Source organism: Aethalodelphis obliquidens, unplaced genomic scaffold (assembly GCF_003676395.1).
Source record: "Aethalodelphis obliquidens isolate GAN/ISIS:26980383/991018 unplaced genomic scaffold, ASM367639v1 scaffold51, whole genome shotgun sequence".
Lineage (NCBI taxonomy): Eukaryota > Metazoa > Chordata > Mammalia > Artiodactyla > Delphinidae > Aethalodelphis > Aethalodelphis obliquidens.
Genome location: NW_020837995.1, coordinates 8,295,641 through 8,317,336, shown reverse-complemented (window position 1 = coordinate 8,317,336; position 21,696 = coordinate 8,295,641). Strand labels below are relative to the sequence as shown.

The following is a 21,696-nucleotide window of genomic DNA, read 5'->3' as shown; positions in this document are numbered from 1 at the left end:
CAAATGATTTTTGGTCAGACCTTCCCATGAAGTTAAACGCTTGCAAGTGTCAGTTTCATGGGTGTTATACATAAACCCAGCTGGGGTTCCCATAGGTGGCTATTCATCCGGGAGCTGTTTGGCCCATGAGGCATGATTTCCCATTATTAATTTGGTAGTCTGGTTCAGGTATGAGATATGATCTGAACAATTTTCTGAGGACAGTGTGGTGGACTGGATGTGCACTGCTTCTGAGTCTAGCAGTCGGTTTGACTCTTATGTGTCTCGGTTTCTCCCTGTGACAATCTAAGACTGTCATGGGTGCGGGGAGTGCTAAGTTATCAGCTTCTGTTGCGCCCCACAGATAAGCAGCATTTACTTAATGGTCGTAGTGGGGTTCCCTTGTAGGACCACTGCACATAGTAAGGATTGATCCTCAGACACTTCTGCAAGGTCCTCAGTCACCTGAGGATGCCTTGTGGTCAGGAGCAAAATGTCCCTTTATTCTTCAGAGCTGAATAACTCAGTCTCTCATTTCACTAACAAAAAAGTTCTGTTAAGACCTGATATCAATTTACCCCTTTTTTTCCCTTGATTTAAGCCGAACTTAACAAAAACCAGCTACCTATGTTTCCCTGGACTTCCTGTCCAGATCCCCCTAGGACCCTGCCTAGGAAATTCCTACGTGCCCTTTAAGACAAGTAAAAACCAGCCCAAATAAAATTTTCAGGATCATCACCAAAACAACAAGATCTCAGGGGCTTCCCTGGTGGCGCAGTGGTTGAGAGTCCGCCTGCCGATGCGGGGGACACGGGTTCGTGCCCCGGTCCGGGAGGGTCCCACATGCCGCGGAGCGGCTGGGCCCGTGAGCCATGGCCGCTGAGCCTGCACGTCCGGAGCCCGTGCTCCGCAGCGGGAGAGGCCACAACAGTGAGAGGCCCGCGCACCGCAAAATAAATAAATAAATACTAGCATATCATAACAAAAATTAAAAAAAAAAAACAAGATCTGGGTATTAGGAGAACTCACCAGAACACCTGAGAGATGCTGAGAAGCTGGTGAGGCTCAAAGTACCCATGCTGGTACTGAGTGCCGGTTTGAGGCATCTTCCAGGTGTCCTCTGGTGGCTGTCTCTGGTATCCTGCTGACTACACCAAGCATATTTCGATGAAAAATTAATCAATAGCCAATCTATGAAAGAAATGGAAACTTTTATTTGAGCCAAATCTGAGTACTGTAACCCTCAAATTTGTGTTCCAAGAACTGTTCTGCCTGTTAGAAGTCAAAACACAGTTACATAAGTTTTGTGAGACAGAGCCATACATTAGATGACGTATCACTGACAGTTTACACAATCCAGATCGGCAAGTGCAAACTGATGGGTCGTTGTGACCCCTTTACAAGATCAGGAAGAAATGTTGTCTTTTAAGGCGTTGCCTTGTTCCTGCTAGGAGGATGTTGCTGTTTATGGATGAGCAGGTATTTCTGCCAGCGGGGAAGGTTTTGTTGAGGCAAAATGCAGATACACAATGCACAGTAGAGGGGAGACAGGAGGCTAAAGGGCAGAGGAAATTTTTTTATATTTAAATTTTTCTTGTCTTGCCATAAAATGTGAATTTCATTTCACACACCTTATCAAAAATTGTTTGGGGAGAGTCATGAGGCAGGAAGCCAGATTATCCACAGATGAAAGAAGAAATCACAATGGAAATTAGAACATATTTTGAACAGAAAGACAAACAATCAGAATAGGACATAGCAAAATTTGGGATGCTGCTACCTGGCCCTTAGAGGGACAATTTATAGTTGTAAATGCATATACTGGAAAAGATAAAAATTGAAATGGAATTACCTTATCTTCTATTTTAAGAACCTAGAAAAAGAACAGTAAATTAATGGGAATTCCCTGTGGTTAGGACTTTGCATTTCCACTGCTGGGGGCCCAGGTTTGATCCCCGGTCGGGGAACTAAGATTCTGCAAACCACGTTGCATGGCCAAAAACAAAATAACAAACTTGTTGTGATAATCATTTCATGATGTATGTAAGTCAAATCATTATGCTGTAAACCTTAAACTTATACACTGCTATGTCAGTTGTATCTCAATAAAACTGAAAGAAAAAAAGGTGCCCCATGACCTCCTGCCTGCCCAAGGAGTGGCTCAGGAACTAAGATCCTGCAAGCCATCCATCTTTCACACACCTTTCATTTTTTCTAAATCATTCATTATGGTGATTATCTGCTCAAAATGTATCAGTGATTCCTTATTGCCTAGATTCACGGTTCTCAGACTGTGAAAGGCATCCCTAGACAGCAAGCTCACTGGGATGCCACGGGATAAACTTCTGGGGGAATCACAGTGATACATGACATGTTAGACAACATGTGAAGTACTAGCCCAAAGTAGGTCAGTTTCAACATTAGGTCATGCTGTGTTCCTCTCAGTGTCAAACAGGATAGGAAGGTGGTAGTGTCCAATTTGATTCCAAGGCTTGAGAAATTAAACTGTGCCCCACATCCCATTAGTAAATAATTGTAGTTATTTAAAAATAAAAATATTTTCTTTAGATTTATTTGTATTATTTTTTCAAATACCTACTAAAAATAGAACTTTTAGGTATTTAGAACTTTTAGGTATTTCTTTTGGTGTGTCATAAAATATTGAGACACCAGGAGCATCATGAACTGAGACAGTTTGTAAACTTCTGGCCCGGATGATAAAAATCCACACCTCCTAGCTTGCATTTAAGTTTCTTCAAAACGTCTAGTAGCACCATGTACTTTCCACTCCCATTATTCCCTGGCTCAAATCTTTCTCCAGTACTTGCCTGTTGTTTGACCTTGGGCAAATCCACTTCATTTCATTAACTAATTGCATTAATTAATTATATGGATTAATTTAGTATAATTTCTCTGAGCCTTTTTCTTTAGCTATAAAAAGGGTTAATAGTGCTTACCCTGTGTGACTGTAATGAGGATTACATGAGAATGAACATAAGGAGGAACACACATAAACATCACACGTGGCATATTGCAAGTGCTCGGTTAAGTGTCAGATATAATCCCCTCTCATCTTTTTTTTTTAAAAAATATCTTGGCCGGGCTTCCCTGGTGGCGCAGTGGTTGAGAGTCCGCCCGCCGATGCAGGGGACACGGGTTCGTGCCCCGGTCCGGGAAGATCCCACATGCCGCGGAGCAGCTGGGCCCGTGAACCATGGCCGCTGAGCCTGCGCGTCCAGAGCCTGTGCTCCGCAAAAAAAAAAAAAAAAAAAAAAAATATCTTGGCCGTGCCACATGACCTGCGGGATCTTAGTTCCCTGACCAGGGATCGAACCCATGTCCCCTGCAGTGGAAGCACAGAGTCCTAACCACTGGACCACCAGGGAATTCCTCCCCTCTCATCTTGAACCTTCTGAAGAAGCCCAGTGTTCTTACTGAGTTCCTCAAGACTCATCTGGATATCCCCTCAACTTTTTTTTTTTTTTCTTCAGTCTCTCATAATTTTATTTTCTCCTCGGAAGTTCTAATGATCCCCTCCTTGGGTTTGACTGATTTGCTAGAATGGCTCACGGACTCAGAGAAATATTTTATTTGCTAGATCTGGTTTATTAGAAAAGGATATAACTCAGGAACAGCCAGATGGAAGAGATGCATGGGGAAAGGGCGTGAAGCTTCCATGCCCTCTCTGAGTGCGCTACTGTCCCCAAATTCCATGTGTTCACCAACCTGGAAAGTTCTCAATCCTCTAGCTAGCCTCCCTAAATATTACTCTTCCTTCAACCCCAGTTTACCGCTTCGATCAAGCCTCCCCCAACCGAACTAGCTCAGAGTTAACTACTATAGCACACAACTATATCACACAACCCACTGTTTAGTAAACTATTGCCTTTGTTATTCAACTTGTATATCACCTGTGCAATGTTTCACCACATGTACTGTAAGCATTTCTGAGGTTAAGAATGTCATGCTACATTAAAGTTTCCTATAGCGTCTAGCAAAGTGGAGGGTGCAGATCACATTGGTTCACGTAATGCAGGAATTTATTGAGGCTGTAGATCAGAATAAGCACCACAACACCTCCACACGTACAAAAGGCAGATGGAGCAGCAGAGGTCAGAGGGAAGACAAGAAAAGGCAAGACTGCACAAATGCTGGCTGGTGGTGCAAAGCAGCACCGTGAGGTGAAGGCCCCTTGTGAGGCCAGACCTTGAGCAAACAGGATCTCAACACTGGGCAAGATGAGTAATGGAGGAGTTGGGAGAGTTCCATTCTTAGGAGTTAACTAGGGAGGCATGACAAGGAGGAAAGGATCTCACAGCTGAGTTTCCCACCCTTTCCTTCCAAGAAGGAAGTAGAACTTTTGGGGGGACCAGAAATGCCAATTACAAATTCACTTGGGTAAAAATCTTTTAAACGATAAACATCCTGAAAATGGGTAGAAGAAAATATTCAGCCCTTGTCACCAGTGAGAATTATTTAACTGGGTTTCCCTATCAAAATATTTGGGACATAACCAACTGTGTGAATGTTGCATGTGTATGAAGGAAAAGAATTTTAGCCCTATAAGTTAGGGTGGGACGTTACTTGACTTGATTGGGTGGCTCTGGGCAGCCCCAATAATGCTGAAGAGTAGGGGGAGTTGCTGAAGAAATTGGGAGAGGTGCAGAAAAAAATGGGACATGGCCAAAGCCGAAGTGTGCCTAGTTTGACTATGAAATATCGCGGTGCCTTTGGTGGACTGGCGGTTGCGGGGGGGGTGTGGCTGCTGTGGACTTCAGTTGACTAAGGATCCAGGGGGCCAGGTCCAGGATTGGCCGTGCAAAGCAAGAGCAGAGATACACGCATACTTAGGAATGCAGGCAGCTAGTGACACAAACCTGGTGGACGGAGTGTGGCACCCACTGCTACAAACAGGGAACACCACAGAAGACTAGCTAATGTTCCTGGAAGATGGGGTTAGGGGGTGTGGGGGGGGCACTAGCTACAGAGCACCTAATGAGTGGAAGAAAAATATTCTGGGTGAAACTGGAGGCTTGAACTTGTTACCTAGATTAGTTCAATAGTATTCAGTGGATGTATTTAGGTTAAAAGGCTCTTTTCATTTGCCAGTGTTGCAGTCTGAATAGTTACAGAAATATTTATTTTTAAAGTAACACTTTATAAAAACAAAAACAGAACTGATTTAGATTAAAAGCTCCAAGGTGTATTGTTTCATAGGTGTTATTGCTATCTATACCTTCACCCCATTTATTAAACCATTTCAGGTAACTTCCAGTTCGTAAATTTACAGTGAGGTTATAGAACCCAACCAGGATGGGACAGAATGCGTTCCAAGTTACGAGGGGACCGCAGGGCTCCTCAGTGATGTCTCCCGTGAAGCACCTGTGCACCACTGTTTCTTCCCACACGTCTGAATGTGACCTTTTGGCTTCTCTGGCTGTGGCTGGTTTAGTCTCCTGATACTAATTCTGTGCCGCTCTGTTGCCTAGGAGGTTGATCCAAGCTTTCAGGCCCCCTCTCTTGTAGGCCTCAATTACGCATTGTGAGGTTCAGGAGAGCTGGTCAATCTGAAGGCTGGGAATGCTTGCTTAAAGGAGGAATTGCCATTCCAGCATAAACTGCAGAAACTGTTTTCATTCTGGGGATGGTGAGTCCTAGAAGGTCATGGCCAAGAAGCAGATGTCCTAAGGGGCTTCCTCTGAGAGTTCATCCCCAAGAGGGAGCCATGTGGCCACATGCTTTTTATCACATTTCTAATAGCTGCTCCATTTCCTCAAGGGCTGTTGTAAAATCATTTACTTGACTGTTACATAAGGTCTGTTGTTCTAGGAACTGGGCCCTCTCTTCTTCTTTTATCTTCAACGTTACCTTTAAGGCCTGCATGGAAAGACATTAAAAAAGACAAAAAACAAAAAACCACCAAACTCTGACTCACAGGAAAGACAATACCATAACCAGAACATTATGCTTCTGTTTGGGATACTGACAGACATTGTCTTTTCTATCTTAGGTTTGTTTATCTGTGTTGGTTTTAGGAATTGTCTCTCTCTACTACAGAGTCTGTTATCTCAACTGGAGCAATGAAATCCTCTAGGATTCCGTGTAGTATCCCATGGTTCATCCAAGCAATCCAAAGTGGTCCAGACCCAAGAATCGGGGTTTCCTATTACAGGTTTCCCTGAGATATCAAGTTTCTACAGCATGGATTTCACACAGGTGTCAACTGTCAACCTGGAGCCACCTAGCGTGTTGCACACTGCCTCATGCCCTGCAGATGTGAACATTTCTAAGAGTCTTTAGAACACAAAATTAGTTGAAAAAAATGGTGAAATCAAATAAAGTCTTGGAATTTAGTTAATAGTAAGGCATCAATATTGGTTTCTTAGTATTGACAAATACAGCATGATAATGTAAGATGTTAATATTAGGGGAGTTGAATTCTCCATTATCTTTACAACTTTTCTGCAATCTAAAATTATTACAAAATAGTTTATTAAAAATGAATAAAGAGGGCTTCCCTGGTGGCGCAGTGGTTGGAAGTCCGCCTGCCGATGCAGGGGACACGGGTTCGTGCCCCGGTCTGGGAAGATCCCACATGCCGTGGAGCGGCTGGGCCCGTGAGCCACGGCCACTGAGCCTGCGCGTCCGGAGCCTGTGCTCCACAACGGGAGAGGCCACAACAGTGAGAGGCCCGCGTACCACAAAAAAAAAAAAAATGAATAAAGAGATAAATAAGAAAGAGCCCTCCACAGATCCACCTATTGTGGTAGGAAATGGTAATTTTGCCTTGCGGAGATGTCTGCCTCTCACCTGTAACTCCTCCATCTGCTTTTTGGCTGTTTCGTTAAAAAGCTTCAGTTCATCTTGCAAAGTTTCTAACAGCAGCTAAGAGAAAAGTACAAGGTAGTAACAAATCTTTATTGAAATGTGAGAACTTTCTTCATATAAACTAATCTCTTCATGGGAGTTGAATTAGATGATTGCTAATATCCCATCTGTTCAGTCACTGACTGAGTGTCCGCAAACGTGCTGGGCTCTCTCGTGGGCCTGGAAGAACTGAGTCCACAGCATGGACAGAGAACCCCACCTCCACGTGCTCTGTGCTACACAGGTAATATGAACGAAAGGCAGTAGCCACTAAAGGGGTGACAAATCGCCTGGGGGAGCTGAGGAAGGCTTCCATACCTAGTATTCTAGGATTCTAAGATGACAACTGATCTTCCTGGGGAATAGATCACAGAAGCTCAAAAGGCTTTAAGTGCAAACGATTGCCCTCTACTTCAGGGAGGGAACCAAAGAGAAGACAGATTTAATTCAGGCTGGACCTTTGTAAGACACAGTTCTCAGCAAAGGAATAAGGGGAGAAATTTGGTAAAGCAAAGAATAGAGAAACCAGAAAGCTGTCTCTACGGTCCACCCTGCTATGGGTTTTAAACTAGTACATTCTCAACTTAGACTCCCTCATATTTGTAAGCACAAAGTCACCTTCCAAGTAAAATATGCTACTTTGAGTACACATCCACCACCCTCTTCCACTACCCTGGATAACCGAAGGCTGCTTCGTGGGCTTTGCCGAGCACACGGCAGAGACCTGCTTAGATCTGCAGGGCCTCACGCTCACGGGGCCTTCGCCCACTCACACCCACACCCTCACCATCGAGTCCATGTGATCCGTGGTGGAGTCTTGCCGTGCCGCCAGGGTCTCACTGCCTAAAACCAGTAAATACAACAAAGTCAGCCTTGCCTAGGGAACTGCAACTTAAAAGAAAATTAAAATCCCTCCACAGGAGTATTCACGAGGGAAACTTCTCTAAGCATCTGAAAACTCTCTCCCCTGAGTTCTCACCTTGGCAAGGTCACCCACGCCTGCCCTCCAGAGCTGGATTTTATCTCCCCTCCCTCTCTAGGTATGGATATGGCCAAAACTTCATCCTGCTTTCTCCTCAGCTCAGCGGAAAATTTGTTCAAAAGAAATGTATAGGTTGTATTTTTTGGTTTCGTTAACAATACACAAAACTATTTTTAAAAGCTTTTCAGGCCTTAAAAAATTTTATTATTTTTGGTAAAAACAGTGCATACACGTAGGAAATTAAAATCATCCAAAAACGTATATGGTGACTATCAAGAATATATCCTAAAATGCACAGGTTAATGGCAGCATTCAAAGTCAGCACTCCTTCATTCAAACAAGCCTGGGCTCCTTCCCGGGGCATTCTCAGGCTCCTCGATTCAGGCTCTCTTACAGTCCTGGGGTAACCCCTTCTTCCGCTTCCTCTCTGCGACAGACTCTGCCCTCTAGGGACAGGCTCAGAACAGGAATCACATTTTAAACACCGTGATTCTGCTAACTAGCCAGCTTTACGAACCCTTTCAACAGTATTATCTCTCTCTCCACCTGTGAAGGTTACCTGTATGCTATATCCCTTGAAAGAAAGAAAATATTTCTGATGTATTTGCAAGATCATACCTGTCAGCACCAAACTAATGGTATAAAGTGTTCAGATAAGAAAGAGAGAATCCTCTCTGCACAACCATCCGAAACTCCGCTGGGCAGGCAAAGTCAACATCACAACAGAACAGAGTGGAGCTCCCCCAAATCTTCAGGGCTTTGCTAGGCAACCCCTGCACTGACTGGGTCAGCTGACACCATGCCAGACCCCTGATGCACAGTCCAGAATCACCCAGGAAGGGGCACATGCACTGACTCCTTTGAAGGCAGTTGTGTGCCATCTCTTACCTGGGTTGAGGCCCTTGCTCTCCAAAATTGCCAGACAGCTGTCCTGAAACTTCTCCAGCAGCTCCACTTTTTGGGTCAAGTCCTTCAGCTCTCCCTGTAGGGGTGCCATACAGACAGGTAAGGCCTGCCCCATTCCTCAGGGGCAGCCACAGCGCAAGCCTGGCATCTTCTCCTGCGCTCAGGCACCTGGCGTGGTCCCTCAGGATTCCACATGCATCACCCAGTGCAGCTGATGGCAGGTCTGGTGGATCGCTTACCTGAGTTTCAATCAACTTCTGGTGCAACTGCTTGTTGACGGCCTCTAAGAGCTGGTTCTTATCCTTGAGCTCTTCCTCTGATTTCTCTTTACTCAGTGGCTTATAGCTGTAATGATAATCGTACTTAGATGAAGTGGTGGAGGGATTAAGAGTATGGGCTGGGCTTCCCTGGTGGCGCAGTGGTTGAGAGTCCGCCTGCCGATGCAGGGGACATGGGTTCGTGCCCTGGTCCCGAAGATCCCACATGCCGCGGAGCGGCTGGGCCCATGAGCCATGGCCGCTGAGCCTGCGCGTCTGGAGCCTGTGCTCCGCAACGGGAGAGGCCTCAACAGTGAGAGGCCCGCGTACCACAAAAAAAAAAAAAAAAAAAAGAGTATGGGCTATGGAGTCCGGTTGGTTTGAATCCTGGCATCATCACATAGTGGTATATGACTTTCAGGGAGTTGTGTAACCTCTCTGAGGCTGTTTCCTCATTTCTAGAATTAATACACACATTTCATAATATTACCATGAAGGATAAGAGAGAATACATGTACAATTCTTAGCACAGCTACTGACACAAAACTTTTAATAAGTAATAGCCATAGCCCAAGCAGTCTTGAGGGAAAAAAACTGAGCTGGAGGAATCAGACTCCCTGACTTCAGACTATAATACAAAGCTACAGTAATCAAGACAATACGGTACTGGCACAAAAACAGAAATATAGATCAATGGAACAGGATAGAAAGCCCAGAGATAAACCCACGTACCTATGGTCAACTAATCTACGACAAAGGAGGCAAGGACATATAATGGAGAAAAGACAGTCTCTTCAGAAAGTGGTGCTGGGAAAACTGGACAGCTACATGTAAAAGAATGAAATTAGAACACTCCATAACACCATACAAAAATCGACTCAAAATGTATTAGAGACCTAAATGTAAGACCGGACACTATAAAACTCTTAGAGGAAAACATAGGAAGAACACTCTTTGACATAAACCACAGCAAGATCTTTTTTGATCCACCTCCTAGAGTAATGGAAATAAAAACAAAAATAAACAAATGGGACCTAATGAAACTTAAAAGCTTTTGCAAAGCAAAGGAAACTACAAACAAGACGAAAAGACAACCTCAGAATGGGAGAAAATATGTGCAAACAAATCAACGGACAAAGGATTAATCTCCAAAATATATAAACAGCTCATGCAGCTCAATATCAAAAAAACAAACAACTCAATCAAAAAATGGGCAGAAGACCTAAATAGACATGTCTCCAAAGAAGACATACAGATGGCCAAGAAGCACATGGAAAGCTGCTCAACATCACTAATTATTAGAGAAATGCAAATCAAAACTACAATGAGGTATCACTTCACACCAGTCAGAATGGGCATCATCAGAAAATCTACAAACAACAAATGCTGGAGAGGGTGTGGAGAAAAGGGGACCCTCTTGCACTGTTGGTGGGAATGTAAATTGATACAGCCACTATGGAGAACAGTATGGAGGTTCCTTACAAAACTAAAAATAGAATTACCATATGACCCAGCAATCCCACTACTGGGTATATACCCAGAGAAAACCATAATTCAAAAAGACACATGCACCCCAGTGTTCAATGCAGCACTGTTTACAATAGCCAGGCCATGGAAGCAACCTAAATGCTCATCAACAGACGAATGGATAAAGAAGATGTGGTACATATATACAATGGAATATTACTCAGCCATAAAAAGGAACGAACTTGGGTCATTTGTAGAGACGTGGGTGGATCTAGAGACTGTCATACAGAGTGAATTAAGTCAAAAAGAGAGAAACAAATATTGTATATTAATGCATATATGTGGAACCTAGAAAAATGGTACCAGTTTGCAGGGCAGAAATAGAGACACAGATGTAGAGAACAAACGTATGGACACCAAGGGGGAAAAGTGGTGGTGGTGGTGGTGCTGTGATGAATTGGGAGATTGGGTTTGACATACATACACTAATATATATAAAATAGATAACTAATAAGAATCTGCTGTATAAAAAAATAAATAAAATGCAAAAAATCAAAAAAAGTAATAGCCATTATCATCATCAATATTAAGCCTTTTCAAAGTTCTGAGTCCTTGATAGTATTTTGTCTTCAGAACTTTTAAGTCATGCCCAAATAACAGATGTGGAATTAAAACCTATGTCTACAAACTTTTCAGCTCATGTTATTTCTGTCTGCAGGATTGCAAAATGTCCAAGCAAGTCTCAAGCAGAGAAAGATGGATCCTCCTCCAGAATTTCAACAGCAGCAGCGGCGGCAGCAGAACACTCATCTCGAACTCACTAACCACACGCAGGCTCTCCCATCCTGAGGGCTTCCCGCTCCTGCCGATGGGCCATGGCTAGGTTCGGGCAGTGGTCCTGGCATGGAGCCCCCAAACTCTTGTCTGGTGCTCAAGATGGTAGCATCACTGATCCTTGCCCTGACAATGGTTCTCAAAATCGGCTGTGCCTCAGCCCTGAAAATCCCATCTAGATTTCTGGGGCGGCATCAGACTCCAACACAGTAAAACAAGTCCTGTGACTGATTCTGATGTACAACCAGGATTGAGCTCCACTACCCTAAAACGGTGGCCAGGTTTCATCTACCCTGATGCTCACCTCTTCCTGATGTTCCTCCTGGTGGCAGTGTCTGTAGCTCTCAGCTGCCTAGAGAAGCAAAAACAAATCAGGATGTTAACTAGACTTACTGCGGTGATCATTTTGCAATATATACAAATATCAAATCATTATGTTGTACACCTGAAACTAACACAATGTTGTATGTCAACTATACCTCAATTAAAACAATAACAACAACAAAGAAATCAATCAGAGAATCACGGTACTGTTATTACTTTTTTTTTTTTTTTTTGTATTTTTGGCCAGGCCGTGTGCAGCATGTGGGAGTTTAGTTCCCTGACCAGGGATCGAACCCCGTGCCCCCTGCAGTGGAAGCACAGAGTCTTAACCACTGGACTGCCAGGCAAATCCCAGACAGCACAAGCTTGAGAAGCTCTGAGGGCCCATGCACTTGTGTGTCAGCCCAGGCGACTGAAAAGAGCTTATGAATAGGGCACGGGCTCCCCTCCTGACCACCTCAACAACCTGACAGACCTGCTTCGGCTCAAGACAGTGTGGCTACTTCATGTCAGCCTCACTCACACGGGAGCTGAACACCAGGTGGAGGGACACACATGCACACTACACTGGGCTGGACTGCTCAGAGCAGCAACCTGGGCTAACAACTAGGCCCCACCCGCCACGACTACCACTTAAGGCTGGTTTGACTGCACTGCTGCTATTTGTACACTCAGAGCAAATGCTGAGAGAGGAAAGAATATCTCTTATTGTAACCCTGGCTGTGCCTCTTCTGACCTGATCAACACAGAGGGTTCTGACAAACAGGTCAACAACGCTGCACTGCTATAGGCCACTGACTACAGGCCAATCCTTCAGATACCCTGTGCCCTCAAAAGCCCTAATTCTTGGTACTGAGCAATTTCTAGCCCAATGTTCTAATTGGATACCGATGCTCTGACTCTCACCCATTGTCTCGTCTTGGTTTGATGATTTTTGTAACATCATTTTCTGAATCTCCTAAGTGAGGTCGGGAAACATCGACTTCTTTGGACCTAACAGGTAATAGGCTCTTAGAAGTGGTTCGAGCTTGTGCATCTGCAAAGGAAAACAAGAGGGTGGAATCCCACGCATCATGACCCAACAGTGCAACTCTATAAATTCGGAAGAATAAGACCTCTAGACCAATTGGGAATAGAAACCAAAATTCTTTAAATGTGACAGTACAGTGTGTTTGAGGGTAGCCAAAAGCTTGCTGATACAGCAAACTGAATGGCCAGAGGGTATAGATGTGAAAGTGGAGATTCATACAGCAAAGAGGATGAGAGGCAGTGTGGCCGTCAGCAAGGCAGAACACAGCTGAGTCCTTCGTCACACAGCAGTTGAAAGGAACTATGTCGTTCAGCTCCTAAGCACTCTGCCCGCTCTCCTAAGGCTACACTCAAGCTGCTTCGAGTTTCGGCAGTTGCTTAGTTGTTTTGACGAGACTGGCTCCCTAACTAGTACTCTAAGAGACATCTTTGTGCCCCAGCATCTAGGAGAGTATCTGGCATATTAACAGAGGTTCAAAACCTACTTATTGAATAAATGAAACACGTCAGTTTCATGAGTTATTTCACAGACCATCTCTAAACTAGCTCCTCTATTCTTCTTTCCCTCTTCCATGCTGACTGCCTTTACCACCAGCCCTTTTTTTTTTTTTTTTTGTAGTATGTGGGCCTCTCACTGTTGTGGCCTCTCCCGTTGCACAGCAGAGGCTCCGGACGCGCAGGCTCAGTGGCCATGGCTTACGGGCCTAGCCACTCCTCGGCATGTGAGATCTTCCCGGACCGGGGCATAAACCCGTGTCCCCTGCATCGGCAGGCGGACTCTCAACCACTGCGCCACCAGGGAAGCCCCTACCACCAGCCCTTTTAAACTGTTTATCCATCGTTAAGTTTAGAGGCTCGTTAGGTACCCTGTTTGGTATTCTGTTCCGATCCTGCTAGGCTACTGCCAGATAACCAGAGAAATGGCCCTGACATGACATTCTTCTTCGCCAGAGGAGAGCATTTCCCCCCTAGCCCTTATGCCAGACCTCTACCACACAGCCTCTATCGAATCTTTCTACCACTTACATTCGATAGCAAATTCAAGTAACTTGTTCTGGAGTTAAGCACGCACCCCCAGCACATGCACAGGATTCTTCTAGTTTATACTAACTTTCACTTTGTTCATTGTATAACGGCTCCTTTAAGCTTGACCTAAATTAAGAGCCATAACAATTAAATCAAGCTGAAGAAATGAGGTACAAAGCACTGGATCACAGGGATTAGGAAACTTTGTGTTTGATAAAGATTTATTTTGATGACTCTAGCTGCACAACAGTTTGGAATAAATATGATTTCTCAGGCTAACAAATTACTTCATTTATAGGTACACTCAATCGGCACTTACATCCTATTTTCCCCTCTTACCCACAAAACAAGTATTAAAAAGATTCTTTCTGAGGTCTCTGTTGGAAGTAAAAGGTAACTTTGAGTGCATGAATTTACCTTCTCCTCTCTCAAGTATTAATAAGTTACACACAATAAGAAATCTATCTCATGCAAAAAGGTGTCCATAGCAAATTGATCTAAATTAACACTCTTCATTGACTGGAATTGGTTTCAATAACCCATATTTGTTAGATCCTAAGGACTGCATCATAGGAAAAATTTAGCAGGATTTAACAAAGACTATCTCCTTAAAATGAGAGACGCGAAGGAGGGAATTGGATGGCTGGTGTCAAGGAAGGGAAGACTTGTTTTTCACCGTATATCGTTTCCCCACTTTGGATATTTATTTATTTTGAATGTTACCTATTCAAAAAACTAAAAAACAACCAACCCATGCCTAAAATCTAAAATCCTGAGAGGCAGCCTAAAAATGTTAAACTATTGAAGTTACATATGATCATAAAGCTGGGACAAGGAAAAAAGCAAAGAGATGAAAACTTCCAACTTGGCTGGGGAGATGCCAGTCGCTCCCCACTGAACGAGAGACTGCTTTCTAAGGGAAAGGCAGCTAAGACCGGCTCCATTTCCTCCATCAACTCCTAGGTGTTGCTGATGCCAGAATTGCCACTCAGGTGTTCTGAAGCAACATAGGACAAACAGAACCCTTTGAAGCCTTTGAAGTAAAGCCTATTTACTTCAAAGGTCAATCCTGCTACTGCCCATCAGTCAACTGCATGGAGTCATCTGGGAAGGGATCTTAAATAGCTGCTTCAAAATCTCCTACCACAGGTTCTGATGTTTGAAGCCTATTCTGTGCTATAATCTCTAGATTAGGCAGCTCAGCAACTGCAGACATTAGGGGATGACTTTCAGCCGCAAGCCCAGTAACACAAAGCAAATGGCAAAGCAATCAAACACTGCTTTTATTTTATTTATTTATTTATTTATTTAATTTTTTAGTTTTTGACCACGCAGGGCATCTTGTGGGATCTTACTTAGTTCCCCGACCAGGGATGGAACCCAGGCCCTTGGCAGTGAAGGTGCGGAGTCCTAACCACTGAACCGCCAGGGAAGTCCCAATCATTACTTTTAACCATCTCTCTTCTCCCAAGATTCTCGAATACTAGTTAGACCTGACCCTTCTCTCTCACTTCACTCAACAAATGTTTACTGAGAATGTACTATATAAGAGACACTGTGCCGTTACAAATGTGAACCAGACACAGTGTGAACCCTAGTGCTCCCTAAGTATCCTGCTTTTCATATGACTCTCTCCTCTTCTCCCTGACAATAAACCCAGTCCTTCCGGATAGCTCGTCTGGAAATAAAACAGGTAAATGTTTAAAAAGGGATTCCTACCTTAATGGGAATAATATTGTAGAATAATCAACAACTTAAATCTACTTGGTGAATGCAGCAGAGTTCGGTTTGGGGGAGCAGGGGTATGGGTCAAGTCTAAATTCCCACCACGTGGCCCTTCCCCTAACTCCCATCACAAGCCTAGACAGCCCGGTTCTAGGGGAGTTAGAGCAGGATGTCAGAGCCGATAGAACCCCCTCCCTTGCCGGAGCCCTCCACTCCCAGCCACCGATTTGATCCCCCATACTCCTGGCTTGACCACCCGGGGCCAGTTCGCAATGCCCGGGGGCAGGGGGGGCGTGGACACCCACCTGCGGACAGGCCGCTGCTCAGCACAGAGGGGGGCTGCAGGGTGTACACTGTCTTGACCACGCTGGTCATCGTAACGAGGCGGCACGGCTGGGGCCTGGAAGGTACAAGGCGAATGTTACCCAGGAGTGAGCCAGGGTGCCCGAGCCAGGCGGAGGGCCCCAGAAGAGCGCGACTCGGGAGAGAGAAAATCCTCCATTCTCAGCCCATCCCATCGGCCTCCCACATCCAGCCCAGTCTCCCGCCCCGGGAGAGCCGAACCCAGACGCCTGCTGCTCCTGCCCGCAGGCCTCGTCGCTCTGGTTCGAAAGATGCTCGGCAATAACTGCCGTACCGCAGACCGGGTCTGCCGCCCGGGTTTCAAACGGAAACTTCCGGTGGCCGGGCGGGAGGGCTGCGATGCGCTCTCTGTAGGCGGCCATGTTGTACGGAATGCACGGCCGTGGGCGACGCCTTCGGGGGCTGCCATGCTGTACGGAAGATCCGAATCGAGGCAAGAGCGCGAGCTTCCTGGCGGTGGATGTGGAATCCCCCAGGTCTGGGCGGGGGAGGGGAGTGATGCGCTTTGCCGGCCTAAACGGAGCTATGAGACATTGGCGTCTTATTCCGGCCTTGGGACGCAAACGCGGTCACGTTTAGAGTCCATGTCACAATCTTTCTCTTTATTTGGTCTATGATTGTTAGGGATGGTGCATGATACCGGATAGCCAGGAACACAGAGAGGGATGGGCAGGAAACTACACGTTACAGGGTGGAGAGTGGCAGGTGAGGTCTGGAGAGGGTCTGTGAGCTGAAATACCTGCAACACCTACCCTCAGTCCTAACTTTAATAACACTTATCCAGAATTTAAGCGGAGATTCAAAGCTACTCCTAGGGAACAGGGCAGAGTTCTTAAGCAGTGCACTAATTCATTTCGCTCAACAAATATTTATTGAGCACCTGCTATGTGCCAGACCACAATTCTAAGTGGGCAGATGGGATGAGGGCAGCAAGTATCAACACTAACCTGGGTTCTGCCCTCTTGGAGTTTACAATCCAGGAAACAGCAAACAAATAGTCACACAAACTTGTCAACTGTATCTCAGTTAAGCTGGAAAAAACCCAAATAAATATATATTCATCAACTATAGTAAAACTATGAAGGGAAAGTACAATGTGCTATGAGAGAAAAGCAGGGAAACCTAGTTTAAATTGCAGAGTCATTTTTTTTTGGCTGCGTTGGGTCTTCGCTGCTGCACGTGGGCTTTCTCTAGTTGTAGCGAGTGGGGACTACTCTTCCTTGAGGTGTGTGGGCTTCTCATTGCGGGGGCTTCTCTTGTTGTGGAGCACGGGCTCTAGGTGCGCGGGCTTCAGTAGTCATGGCATGCGGGCTCAGTAGTTGTAGCACACAGGCTTAGTTGCTCCGAGACATGTGGACCAGGGATCAAACCCGTGTCCCCTGCATTGGCAGGCAGATTCTTAACCACTGTGCCACCAGGGAAGTACCAGGGAAGACATCTTAAGTGATGTTTGACTGACAAAAATGAGTAGGAGTTAATCAGATGAGCAATGGGGAAGAGGAGAGCAATGCAAAATCCCAAGGTAGGAATGGGCTTTTCCTAGAGGGACTGAAAGATGGGAGGCGAATGGTACTGATAAAGCTGGAGAAATAAGTCAAATGGCATTCTTTGTAGGCCAAAGGTAAAGAGATTTGTAGTCCAAACGTAATGAGATTTTTTCTCTTTTTTTTAGATTTTTATTCTTAAGGGTAATTAGAAATCACTGAAGTATTAGAGCAGGAGAGTGTCATTCAATTTTTATATATATATATATATATTGGCCACACTGCGCAGCTTGTGTGATCTTAGTTCCCAACCAGGGATCGAACCCGAGGCCCTGGCAGTGGGAGCGCCAAGTCCTAACCACTGGACTGCCAGGAATTCCCCAATTTATATTTTAAAATGTTCACTCTGGCTACTCCAAGGAGAATGGATTGAAGGAGAGCAAGAGCAGAATTAGAGAGACAGTTGGGAGGCTACTCTCATCGTTCAAGTGAGAGATGATGGGGGCTTGGCCAGGATGGTGGTGGTGGTAGTGGAGATGGAAAGAGGCGGACACATTTAAGACAGCTTTTGAGGGCAGAATCTCAGGACTTAGTGCTAGACTGTATGTGGAGGAAGGAGGAATAAGGGGGAGGGAGATCTTAAGGATGACTCCCAGGCTTGAATAATTGTGTGGATAGAGTCATTATTTTGTGTTGGGGAGAGATTTAGATTTCAGTTCTGAACACGGCAAACCTGAAATGCCTTTGAGACATTCAAGTGGAGCTGTCAAGTAGGCAGTTGGAAATACAAGCCTTGAGCCCAGAGGAGAGTCTGGGTTGGAGATATACTCTTGGGAGTCATGGGTATACATATGTATTTAAAGCTATGATATTGGATGAGATCACCAGGGAAGAAGTGTACAGAGAGCCTTAGGACCAAGGACAGGGATGGCAGTACTTAGAAGCTGCAGTGATTAGAAGGTGCCAGCCAAGACATCTGATAAAGAGGTGTCAGAGAGGTGAGAAAAAAATAAAGAGGGGCTTCCCTGGTGGCGCAGTGGTTGAGAATCTGCCTGCTAATGCAGGGGACACGGGTTCGAGCCCTGGTCTGGGAGGATCCCACATGCCCCGGAGCGACTAGGCCCGTGAGCCACAACTACTGAGCCTGCGCGTCTGGAGCCTGTGCTCCGCAACGGGAGAGGCTGCGATAGTGAGAGGTCCGCGCACCACGATGAAGAGTGGCCCTCGCTTGCCACAACTAGAGAAAGCCCTCGCACAGAAACGAAGACCCAACACAGCAAAAATAATTAGTTAATAAACTCCTACCCCCAACATCTTAAAAAAATAATAAATAAATAAAGGGTGGTGTCTTAGAAGCTAGGAAGAAGGAAGTGGTAAACTGCTGAAAAAGGGAGTGATAAACCATTGAAAATAACTGAAAGGGCAAGCAAGATGAGAATTTAAAAGAACCCATTTAATTTAGCAACAGAGAAGTCATTGGTGTGTACAAAATCCTGCAGTGAATAAACTCATGCATATGTTTTCTCATACACACACAAAAGTCACTGTTGAGTATCAGAAGAGGAATTCTGGTGGAGAGGCTGGAGTGGAAGCCACACTGGAACAAATTGAAGAGTAAATGAGAGACGAGGAAGCAGAGATGGCAGGTGCAGAAGAGTTTGTCTGTGAATGGAGTTAGAACAATTGGGCAATAACTGAAGGTGGGTTGTGGGGGTCAAGGAAGGGTTTTCTTGAAGATGTAGATAATAGTGGGTACATGTGCCTATGGGAGTGAGCCAGCTGAGAGGAAGAAAAGGACGCTTCAGAAGGGAGATGCGATGATCAAAAGAGCAAAGTCATAGAGAAAGAGGCAAGGGAGATGGTACCTAGGTAGCATTTTCAAACTCCTTTGTGCATGTACCCTCACAAAAAATATATTTTTAAAATGCACCCTCTTCATTTTTAGTTGATGCCTAAATTATTTCATAATTTTAAATAGTTGTAAAGGACATATTTTCTGCTTGTTGTATATTGTGTATGCTCTTTATTCATTTCTAAACTTTTTTTTTTCTCTTGGTGTTTCATTTTGGATAATATCTATTGCTATGTCTTCAAGTCCACTAATCCTTTTTTTTTCTCTAAAACGTCTAAACCGTTGATCCCATCCAGGGATTTTTCTTTTTTTTAATCAGACATTTTAGTTTTCATCTCTACAAATTCAATTTGGGTATTTAAAATATATATATATATATATTTTTTTTTTCTAAGTCTCTACTTAGCTATGTGAACATATGGAATACAGTTATAATAATGTTTGTATGTTCTTGGCTTTGCTCTCTCAAGGACTTCCTCAAGCAGAGCATTCTCAAGTAGTCCTTTTATTTGTTTTTCAGAAAATACTGCAGAGGGAGATGCCAGAGTAGGAGTCAGAATGAAGGAAGGGTCAACTGGGAAAGCGGAGGTTGGGGAGGCGAACTTGCAGACCTAAGGCTCCTTCTTAGGCTGATGAATATGAGGAGAGGAAAATTATGAAGAAGGAAGCTCTTGAAACTGATTCCCTTAAAACTATCTGTGCCCACCTACCTTCTAGAAAGTGTTCATGTCTCTGTGGGAATGCAAGCCCTAGTTGAAGGCCTCTCATGCAAAGCGTGTGAAGCCATTGCTGGGGCCATTACTGCTTCTTTCTTTGTAACAGAAGGGATGGGTTGAGAAGCCAGTAGGAGCACGGTAGGTGAGTTGGGGACTTGGTGCCTTGAAGGTGAGCACATTTCACTCTGATGCCTCCAGGTTTCCTCATGAATAATGAGTTTTTTGTCTACTGAAAGTCGGGGTGCAGGGAGGTGAAGGGCATCTGATGTCTGAAGCAGGTAGAGAAAGTATGAAATGATCATTGCAAAGAATGGAAACTAGTAACTGGAATGGAAGCTAGCTAGGCAGGGCGGAGACTGCAGGTGAGGTTGGAGGTCATGGATTCAGATCTACGTCAGTCTGCCCAGCTGAGTGATATTCGTTAGCAATCCTGAAGCTCTTGTTTGATGTCTGTGAACTTGGTAAAATGTTGATCTTTTCCCTATGTTAAGGTCTAACATGAATAACCACACAGAGGCCTCATGATAACAAGTTTATCAAGGTCCTTCCAGGGCTCTTCAGTGCAAGCTGGCTTGGGACAGCCAGCCATTTACACAGCACACAGTGGCTTTCTTTTGTTTCTCATCTTCCCAGTGAATTGAGTTACAGCTTCTTCTCTTAAGCATAAACACCACTACACCTTGAGTTACTGTTGTCCCTGTGAACAAGGGGGAGGTTAGAAAGTATAAGGAATGTCTGTTTTTCCCACCCCCAAGCAAATCTTTTTTTTTTTTTTCAAGCAAATCTTGATGCATGGCATGGGTGCCAGAGAGCTTGTCATTGCCCACGTGTATTATCAAAGGCCAAGATAAGGCCACCATGGAAGAAAAGATCAGAAACTCTCCAGTATGTCCTCTTTCCTGGTACCCCTCCCCCACTTCCCTGTCTTGTCATGCGCTGGGAGAAGAAGGAGTTAGTTGGAGGGGCTGAGGGCATTTGGCTTATAAATCTCCTGTGAGATGTCTCTTTCAGAATCAGGCTCAAGCTGAGATATTGCCTAAATATCATGGTATGGGATGTGCCTGTAAAATCTAAGATGCTGCCGGTCAATTCAATCTCTAACGTTGTCACCAGAGAGCCTCAGCCATGGAAAGATGGGTTTCCCCATAGTGACAAACTATTCCAAGTTACATTCTTAAAACATACGGTACACATACTCATGCTCTGGGTGTGAGTTCAAGGACCTGTGGCACAAATAGGAGAAATGACCTCAAGTCCCAAATGAGTGTTCATGCAGTGTCTCAGTGTTAAGGAAGCATTTCTTGAATGTTCCAGAGCCATCGTGAATGCTTTGACTGGTTTTCCCTTGCCTCACAGCATGCATCTAAGCCTTTCCCCACATGTGTCCAGGGCCGTACACTCACTGTAACCACCCATAATGATAATAATAGATCTGCTGAAACTCAAAGGAAATAGAAAGTGCTTCAAATCCCGCTTTCCGAAGTTGGGGCTAGAGAGGCGGGCGGGATTACCCACTGCTGTGGGAAGCCTGCTCTTCGTTCGGGCCACTCTGGGTGTGAGGTGATGTTTTGGATTACCACTGGGTTCTTCCAGTCCTTTGGGCCCACTGGTGTAAAGAACAAATCCAGTGGGTGCCTCGGCTGCTCTGACTCATCTGCCTTCCCGAAGGGTTGTGTGGCCACAGCCTGCCAGAAGGGGACCCTGCGGAGGGCCCTCAGTTGTGCCCAGATCCCTGATGCCCACCCCAGCCACCACTTCATGCTCTCTCGAACGTTTCACTGGTTGTGTTCAGGCCAGATTCCTGAAGCTCCAGTCCCAGACATCAACGTCTCCCCCTGCAAGACAAGAAAGAGGGCGCAGAGGAGCAGGTCCTTTTCGTCCAGGG

The 21,696-nt window shown here is 45.0% G+C and overlaps 1 protein-coding gene across 1 annotated transcript; it reads right to left on the bottom strand.

The window, feature by feature from the left end:
- Positions 1-1,171: 1,171 nt before the first annotated feature.
- On the bottom strand, positions 1,172-16,168 carry KNSTRN (kinetochore localized astrin (SPAG5) binding protein). The gene is given in 11 exon segments (XM_027083892.1): positions 1,172-1,534; positions 1,832-1,852; positions 6,790-6,864; positions 7,634-7,689; positions 8,717-8,810; positions 8,974-9,079; positions 11,597-11,644; positions 12,523-12,652; positions 15,702-15,796; positions 15,961-16,090; positions 16,093-16,168. Coding segments are annotated over 11 exon segments (921 nt in total). The 3' UTR covers positions 1,172-1,444.
- Between the last annotated feature and the right edge of the window lie 5,528 nt (positions 16,169-21,696).